The 10,000-nt window shown below is 43.6% G+C and overlaps 1 protein-coding gene and 1 non-coding gene across 2 annotated transcripts in view; one reads left to right on the forward strand and one right to left on the reverse strand.

Annotated features, from left to right (window-relative positions):
- LOC123491371 (dedicator of cytokinesis protein 1-like) overlaps positions 1–10,000 on the forward strand; it is a 174,576-nt gene that overhangs the window by 162,176 nt on the left and 2,400 nt on the right. The window contains 3 exon segments of the mRNA XM_045221937.1: positions 6,366–6,503; positions 8,862–9,004; positions 9,892–10,000. The exon segment at positions 9,892–10,000 is cut by the window's right edge and continues 91 nt beyond it. Of these exon segments, the coding sequence (XP_045077872.1) occupies positions 6,366–6,503; positions 8,862–9,004; positions 9,892–10,000 (390 nt within the window).
- trnaa-cgc lies at positions 1,944–2,023 on the reverse strand. The gene has a single exon. It is a non-coding gene; the product is annotated as a tRNA-Ala (tRNA).

Raw genomic sequence — 10,000 nt, forward strand, 5'->3', positions numbered from 1 at the left:
CTGCAGAAGAGCTAACTCTCCAAGATGCCGCTGTCTCCCCCTTGGGAATACACTTCCTCCAGTGGCCAGATGGCACTACAGTGTCTTCGGGAAATTATTCAGACTCCTTCCCTTTTTCCACATGTTGATACGTTACAGCCTTATTCTGGATTAAATAAAATAAAATAAAATCCTCATCAGTCTACACACAATACCCCATAATGACAAAGCGAAAATAGGTTTTTAGAAATTTTAGCACATTTATTAAAAAATAAAAAACAGAAATACCTTATTTACATAAGTATTCAGACCCTTTGCTATGAGACTCGAAATTGAGCTCAGGTGCATCCTGTTTCCATTGATAATCAAGATAAGATCAAACTAGAGCCTGCAGGACTTGCTTTGTGGAGTGTGGTGTCAAAAAAGCAGAGTGTTTGTTTATTATGGACAGACCTCTCCCCATCTTTACAACCATATAATCTATATGTTTTGATCATGACAGTTTACAGTCTAAGATAACACCAAGTAATTTAGTCTCCTCAACTTGTTCAACAGCCACACCTTTCATTACCAGATTCAGCTGAGGTTTATAACTTAGGGAATGATTTGTACCAAATCCAATGCTCTTAGTTTTAGAGATGTTCAGGACCAGTTTATTACTGGCCACCCATTCCAAAACAGACTGCAACTCTTTGTTAAGGGTTTCAGTGACTTCATTAGCTGTGGTTGCTGATGTGTATATGGTTGAGTCATCAACATACATGGACACACATGCTTTGTTTAATGCCAGTGGCAGGTCAATGGTAAAAATAGAAAAGAGTAGAGAACCTAGAGAGCTGCTCTGCGGTACACCACACTTTACATGTTTGACATTAGAGAAGCTTCCATTAAAGAAAACCCTCTGAGTTCTATTAGATAGATAACTCTGAATCCACGATATGGCAGAGGTTGAAAAGCCATAACACAAGTTTTCTCAACAACAGTTTATGGTCAATAATATCAATGGCTGAGCAGGACATGTGGAGTGCCCTTCTCTATAAGCGTGCTTAAAGTCTTGTTAATTTGTTTACAGAGAAATAGCATTGTATTTGGTCAAACATCATTTTTTCCAACATTTTTGCTAAGAGCTGGAAGCAAGCTGATAGGTCTGCTGTTAGAACCAGTAAAGGCTGCTTTACCACTCTTGGGTAGCGGAATGGCGGTAGCTTAGTGGTTAAGAGCGTTGTGCCAGTAACCGAAAGGTCGCTGGTTCTAATCCCCGAGCCGACTAGGTGAAAAATCTGTCGATGTGCCCTTGAGCAAGGCACTTAATCCTAATTGCTCCTGTAAATCGCTCTGGATAACAGCGTCTGCTAAATGACTAAAATGTAAATGGAATGACTTTGGCTTCCCTCCAGGCCTGAGGACAAAGACTTTCCTCTATGCTCAGAATAAAGATATGACAGATACTAGTGGCTATATGGTCACCTACCATCCTCAGTAGCTTTCAATCTAAGTTGTCAATCCCAGGTGGTTTGTCGTCGTTGATCGATAGCAATAATTTTTCCACCTCTCCCACACTAACTTTACAAAATTCCAACTTGCAATGCTTTTCTTTCATTATTAGTTTTTTTTCTACATGAGTACAAAGGCTGACTGTTTCGTTGTCGGCATTTCCTACCTAAGTTTTCCCACTTTGCCAATTAAGTAATCATTAAAATAATTGGCAACATGAAATGGTTTTGTGATGAATAGGCCATCTGATTCGATGAAAGATGGAGTTGAATTTGTCTTTCTGCCCATAATTTAATTGAAAGTACTCCAAAGTTGTTTTTTTCTATCACTTTATATCATTGATCTTGGCTTCATAATACAGTTTCTTCTTCTTTTTGTCGAGTTTATAATTTATAATACATTTTTAGTCATTTAGCAGACGCTCTTATCCAGAGCGACTTACAGTTAGTGAGCGCATACATTTTTCATACTGGCCCCCCCCCGTGGGAATCGAACCCACAACCCTGGCCGTTGCGAGCGCCATGCTCTACCAACTGAGCTACACGGGGCCATAATCCCCCTAGCTACCTGCCTCCCTGGCTACTTGTGCACTCTCTATCAGTCCTCTATCAGTCCTGTGTACGTTTAGCTTCGCTGTCTCATAAAGGAGCAGTGTGATAAAAGGAGAAGGAAACAGACAGTGAGTCTAGAGAGTGGGAGTACGGGGCGGTGAGGTGACTATGGCAACCAGGCAATCCACATTCTACTGGGGCTTTAATGAACATAGTCAAGTTCCTTGGCGTTCTCAGCAGGCTGTGGTTCTAAAGACACACACAAACACACACAAACATACACACACACAAGTACACTCCCCCACACATATACAGTGGGGATTACAAGTATTTGATACACTGCCGATTTTGCAGGTTTTCCTACTGACAAAGCATGTAGAGGTCTGTAATTTTTATCATAGGTACACTTCAACTGTGAGAGACGGAATCTAAAACAAAAATCCAGAAAATCACATTGTATGATTTTTTAAGTAATTAATTTGCATTTTATTGCATGACATAAGTATTTGATACATCAGAAAAGCAGAACTTTAATATTTGGTACAGAAATCTTCGTTTGCAATTACAGAGATCATACGTTTCCTGTAGGTCTTGACCAGGTTTGCACACACTGCAGCAGGGATTTTGGCCCACTCCTCCATACAGACCTTCTCCAGATCCTTCAGGTTTCGGGGCTGTCGCTGGGCAATACGGACTTTCAGCTCCCTCCAAAGATTTTCTATTGGGTTCAGGTCTGGAGACTGGCTAAGCCACTCCAGGACCTTGAGATGCTTCTTACGGAGCCACTCCTTAGTTGCCCTGGCTGTGTGTTTCGGGTCGTTGTCATGCTGGAAGACCCAGCCATGACCCATCTTCAATGCTCTTACTGAGGGAAGGAGGTTGTTGGCCAAGATAAATAATAATAATAATATGCCATTTAGCAGACGCTTTTATCCAAAGCGACTTACAGTCATGCGTGCATACATTTTTGTGTATGGGTGGTCCCGGGGATCGAACCCACTACCTTGGCGTTACAAGCGCCGTGCTCTACCAGCTGAGCTACAGAGGACCACATGACATGCAGGATAGCCTATGGGATCGAGGTATTAAAGGTGATAACATGTTTAATGCAGAGGCTGCAGTATAGAACCTCAAGATCTCGCGATACATAGCCCCATTCATCCTCCCCTCAATACGGTGCAGTCGTCCTGTCCCCTTTGCAGAAAAGCATCCCCAAAGAATGATGTTTCCACCACCATGCTTCACGGTTGGGATGGTGTTCTTGGGGTTGTACTCATTCTTCTTCTTCCTCCAAAAACTGCGAGTGGAGTTTAGACCAAAAAGCTCTATTTTTGTCTCATCAGACCACATGACCTTCTCCCATTCCTCCTCTGGATCATCCAGATGGTCATTGGCAAACTTCAGACGGGCCTGGACATGCGCTGGCTTGAGCAGGGTGACCTTGCGTGCGCTGCAGGATTTTAATCCATGACGGCGTAGTGTGTTACTAATGGTTTTCTTTGAGACTGTGGTCCCAGCTCTCTTCAGGTCATTGACCAGGTCCTGCCGTGTAGTTCTGGGCTGATCCCTCACCTTCCTCATGATCATTGATGCCCCACGAGGTGAGATCTTGCATGGAGCCCCAGACCGAGGTTGATTGACCGTCATCTTGAACTTCTTCCATTTTCTAATAATTGCGCCAACAGTTGTTGCCTTCTCACCAAGCTGCTTGCCTATTGTCCTGTAGCCCATCCCAGCCTTGTGCAGGTCTACAATTGTATCCCTGATGTCCTTACACAGCTCTCTGGTCTTGGCCATTGTGGAGAGGTTGGAGTCTGTTTGATTGAGTGTGTGGACAGGTGTCTTGTATACAGGTAACGAGTTCAAACAAGTGCAGTTAATACAGGTAATGAGTGGAGAACAGGAGGGCTTCTTAAAGAAAAACTAACAGGTCTGTGAGAGCCGAATTCTTACTGGTTGGTAGGTGATCAAATACTTATGTCATGCAATAAAATGCAAATTAATTACTTAAAAATCATACAATGTGATTTTCTGGATTTTTGTTTTAGATTCCATCTCTCACAGTTGAAGTGTACCTATGATAAAAATTACAGACCTCTACATGCTTTGTAAGTAGGAAACCCTGCAAAATCGGCAGTGTATCAAATACTTGTTCTCCCCACTGTATATACCACCTGACACCAGTAGGAGGGGAATGTTATGGAGTATAATATACCACCTGACACCAGTAGGAGGGGAATGTTATGGAGTATAATATACCACCTGACACCAGTAGGAGGGGAATGTTATGGAGTATAATATACCACCTGACACCAGTAGGAGGGGAATGTGGAGTATAATATACCACCTGACACCAGTAGGAGGGGAACGTTATGGAGTATAATATACCACCTGACACCAGTAGGAGGGGAATGTTATGGAGTATAATATACCACCTGACACCAGTAGGAGGGGGAATGTTATGGAGTATAATATACCACCTGACACCAGTAGGAGGGGAATGTTATGGAGTATAATATACCACCTGACACCAGTAGGAGGGGGAATGTTATGGAGTATAATATACCACCTGACACCAGTAGGAGGGGAATGTTATGGAGTATAATATACCACCTGACACCAGTAGGAGGGGAATGTTATGGAGTATAATATACCACCTGACACCAGTAGGAGGGGAATGTTATGGAGTATAATATACCACCTGACACCAGTAGGAGGGGAATGTTATGGAGTATAATATACCACCTGACACCAGTAGGAGGGGAATGTTATGGAGTATAATATACCACCTGACACCAGTAGGAGGGGAATGTTATGGAGTATAATATACCACCTGACACCAGTAGGAGGGGAATGTTATGGAGTATAATATACCACCTGACACCAGTAGGAGGGGAATGTTATGGAGTATAATATACCACCTGACACCAGTAGGAGGGGGGAACGTTATGGAGTATAATATACCACCTGACACCAGTAGGAGGGGAACGTTATGGAGTATAATATACCACCTGACACCAGTAGGAGGGGAACGTTATGGAGTATAATATACCACCTGACACCAGTAGGAGGGGGAACGTTATGGAGTATAATATACCACCTGACACCAGTAGGAGGGGAACGTTATGGAGTATAATATACCACCTGACACCAGTAGGAGGGGAATGTTATGGAGTATAATATACCACCTGACACCAGTAGGAGGGGAATGTTATGGAGTATAATATACCACCTGACACCAGTAGGAGGGGGAATGTTATGGAGTATAATATACCACCTGACACCAGTAGGAGGGGAATGTTATGGAGTATAATATACCACCTGACACCAGTAGGAGGGGAATGTTATGGAGTATAATATACCACCTGACACCAGTAGGAGGGGAATGTTATGGAGTATAATATACCACCTGACACCAGTAGGAGGGGGAATGTTATGGAGTATAATATACCACCTGACACCAGTAGGAGGGGAATGTTATGGAGTATAATATACCACCTGACACCAGTAGGAGGGGAATGTTATGGAGTATAATATACCAGCTGACACCAGTAGGAGGGGAATGTTATGGAGTATAATATACCACCTGACACCAGTAGGAGGGGAACGTTATGGAGTATAATATACCACCTGACACCAGTAGGAGGGGAATGTTATGGAGTATAATATACCACCTGACACCAGTAGGAGGGGAATGTTATGGAGTATAATATACCACCTGACACCAGTAGGAGGGGAATGTTATGGAGTATAATATACCAGCTGACACCAGTAGGAGGGGGAATGTTATGGAGTATAATATACCAGCTGACACCAGTAGGAGGGGAATGTTATGGAGTATAATATACCACCTGACACCAGTAGGAGGGGAATGTTATGGAGTATAATATACCACCTGACACCAGTAGGAGGGGAATGTTATGGAGTATAATATACCACCTGACACCAGTAGGAGGGGAACGTTATGGAGTATAATATACCACCTGACACCAGTAGGAGGGGAATGTTATGGAGTATAATATACCACCTGACACCAGTAGGAGGGGAATGTTATGGAGTATAATATACCACCTGACACCAGTAAGAGGGGGAAACGTTATGGAGTATAATATACCACCTGACACCAGTAGGAGGGGAATGTTATGGAGTATAATATACCACCTGACACCAGTAGGAGGGGAATGTTATGGAGTATAATATACCACCTGACACCAGTAAGAGGGGGAAACGTTATGGAGTATAATATACCACCTGACACCAGTAGGAGGGGAATGTTTTGTGTCCATTTTGTTGTGTGTTGAGGTTCCTTACTTGACTGTTGTGTCCATTGTGTGTTTTCAGATCCCTTTCCTGGCTGATGGAGTTCGTATCCATGGAGAGAAAGTGACTGAGGCTCTGAGGCCTTTCCATGACCGTCTGGAGGCCTGCTTCAAACAGCTCCGAGAGAAAGTGGAGAAACAGTACGGAGTCAAGACACTGGTGAGATCTCTCTGCTCCTGTCTGCTCCTCTCTTCTCCTCTCTGCTCCTCTCTTCTCCATTCTCCTCTCTTCTCCTCTCTTCTTTGTTCTCCTCTCCTCTCCTCTCCTCTCCTCTCCTCTCCGTTCTCCTCTCCGTTCTCCTCTCTCCTTCTCTTCCTCTCTACTTCTCCCCTCTCTCCCTATCCTCTTTCCTCCTTTCCTCTCATCCTACTCTCTCCTACACATTTTACATTGACATGTTAGTCTTTTAGCAGACGCTCTTATCCAGAGTCACTTACAGTTAGTGCATTCATCTTCAGATAGCTAGGTGAGACAACCACATATCACAGTAGTTAGTATATTCATCTTCAGATAGCTAGGTGAGACAACCACATATCACAGTAGTTAGTATATTCATCTTCAGATAGCTAGGTGAGACAACCACATATCACAGTAGTTAGTATATTCATCTTCAGATAGTTAGGTGAGACAACCGCATATCACAGTCATAGAAAGTAGGAGGGGGGGGGGGGTCAAGTGCAGGGAGTGTGAGGAGGATGAGTATTTAAAATGAAGAGGTAGGGTTTCAAATGTTTTCAGAAGATGGGCAGGGACTCTGCTGTCCTAGCTTCAGGGGGAAGCTGGTTCCACCATTGGGGTGCCAGGACAGAGAAGAGCTGGGACTGGGCTGAGCGGGAGTGGGAGGGCTAAGAGACCTGAGGTGGCAGAACGGAGTGGGAGGGGTTGGGGTGTTGAGTTTGAGGGAGGGGCAGTTCCTCTTGGTGTACTCCTACTCTCTCCTCTCCTATTGCTGGCCCATTCAAAAGTGTCCCTGGATTTATTTCCACACAAACTTTTGTGCCATTCACCTGCAGTTTTGTCAAAATTATGGCCACAATTAGGATTATTTTACAACAGCTTTTACGTTGATCCCATGGTGTTTCTGTTGACGCACGGAGCAGAACAGAACAGACACAGACCTTGACTCAGTATTTGAGTTCCTTAACTCTCCATATCCCCAAGTTTGTTGTCTTCCTGAACGGCCCTCTATTGTGTCCTTGTTATGGGAATTTCTATCTCTAATTCAACCTAAGCTTGAATCATTACCAGAGGTTGTAAGGCTCTGGTTTTAATCATAAATGATTCAAGGTCCATAACCACGAAGAAGGATTTTTTTGTATTTTTATTCATGGAGAGCTCTGACGCCTAAAAACACAAACATACGGTTTTATACTCCTGAACCTGACTCCTCCCACCTTTAGGTGGCTTTTCTAAACAGTTTCCGCCTTCCCCTTCACCCTTGAATGTTTAGTACCGCCCCCTCTGTTAGTGGGTTGACTACTACATGATAATTCTAACATTTATACTGTATTTTTGAAATCCTTTAGTCATTATTCTTAAAATCCAAATTAATCTAACAGTCCTGTTCTCTCAGTCTCTGAACCCCAATGCTGCTGACAACGCTAGCTACCAGGACCCTGGGCCAGTTCAGTATGGAAGAGCACACACACTGAATAGCCCCAAGGGCATGGATCTGTAGATGCTATAGACTAACACTGATGCCAGGAGGCAGGTATTGATCACTCAGAGATAGGAGGAGAATGTACATGGTATAAATTCATGAGGTTGGACTATCATCACTGCCGCTGGCTCGCGTGGCGTGTGCTTGCGGCGTGTGTGTGTGCTTGTGTGTGTGTGCACACGGCATTAATGAATATGCTATAAGAGCCCTGCTCAAAGACAGAACAGCACAGCCATAGCACAACAGATCAGGCTGACAGCAGACTGGGACTCTCTCAGGGGACTACCAGAAACAGAACTTTATGTTATAGCCGGACCTTGTAGTCAGGACTGCCAATGTTATATGGAGCTCAATAATCTCTCTGTCTCTCTCTCTGTCTCTCTCTCTCTCTCTCTCTCTCTCTCTCTCTCTCTCTCTCTCTCTCTCTCTCTCTCTCTCTCTCTCTCTCTTATCTCTCTCTTTATCTATCTCTCTCTGTCTCTCTCTCTCTCTCTCTCTCTCTGTCTCTCTCTATCTGTCTCTCTCTATGTCTCTCTCTCCCTGTCGCTGTCTCTCTCTCTGTCTCTCTCTATCTGTCTCTCTCTATGTCTCTCTCTCCCTGTCGCTGTCTCTCTCTCTGTCTCTCTCTCTCTCTGTCTCTCTCTCTCTGTCTCTGTCTCTGTCTCTCTGTCTCTCTCTCTCTCTGTCTCTCTCTATCTGTCTCTCTCTGTGTCTCTCTCTCTGTCTCTCTCTGTCTCTGTCTCTCTCTCTCTCTGTCATGATTAACTGTGGTGTACATGATGTTGTCAGTGTGTTATTAGATAATGGTGTAGTAACTGCGTGGCACTACACTGTGTTGTGTGTGTTTCTTTCTGCAGCCTGCGGTGGATGACAGGCGTGGGTCCCGTCCTCGCTCTATGGTGCGTTCCTTCACCATGCCCTCACAACAGAGACCGCTCTCTGTGGCTTCAGTCAACTCCGTCTCCTCTGACAACTCACCCTCCAGACCTGGCTCAGACGGGTAAGGAATGACACAGACAGAGAGAGAGAGAGACAGACACGTTTATGTGACAAATGTGGACATCCAGATAAAAACAGTAAAATGGGGGACACCTCCTGAATTTCTGAACACACCTTTCAATAAGGACTGACACAATGATGCACATGTTCATGTGACAAATGGGGACATCAGGGAAAAGGGAATTTTTGCAAATTTCAGAACACAGCTTCCAATAATACACACACAAACACACACTTTTATGTGAAAAATTGGGACGTCAGAAAAAAACCAGCAAAATGAGACACTCCTTTTTGAATGTCTGACCACACCTTCATTAAGGACTAATATACACACTATACACATTTCAGGTTTATATTCAATATATACATTTTTCTGCGATAGAAATCCTTGGGCAGGCCACCTAAGCGTTTCTTCGGGATGCCTAAGTCTAAACTAAAAAAATGTAACGACTAAAACCAGATATAAAGTATTTAGAAAAGATAATGGACTAATAACTTTTTTTTATAAAATGATTCTCAAATGTAAATAATCTTTGAGTACTAACAATCACCAAAAACAATGTATTTAACAGTATTGATTTTGTTATTAAGATTGAGCAAAGAACACAGCATTAGCCATGGCAAAATGCATAGAATGGCAGGAAATTCACTTTAAAACTGCAAAAATGTATCTCAGGCGCCATGAAGAAATTCTGAGAATTGCAGGAAACTGGCTTAAAAACGCTAAAATAGCTGTAAAAAAAAAACACAAAGATGGGGGCCACTAATTTTTGTTCTAAAATTCAGCCGTGCCGAGCAGTGCCCACAATTTAAGCCCCTTTTTGATGCAGAAAACCCCTGCTCATCACAGATCTTCATTAATTCTCCCTGTTGTCCTCTCCCTCCCAGCTTTGCCCTAGAGCCTCTCCTGCCAAAGAAGCTGCACTGTAAGTCCCAGGACAAGCTGGAGCGCGGCGAGTCGGAGAGGGAGAGGAAGGACAAGAAGAAGGAGAAGAGG

Source organism: Coregonus clupeaformis, chromosome 1, assembly GCF_020615455.1.
Source record: "Coregonus clupeaformis isolate EN_2021a chromosome 1, ASM2061545v1, whole genome shotgun sequence".
NCBI lineage: Eukaryota > Metazoa > Chordata > Actinopteri > Salmoniformes > Salmonidae > Coregonus > Coregonus clupeaformis.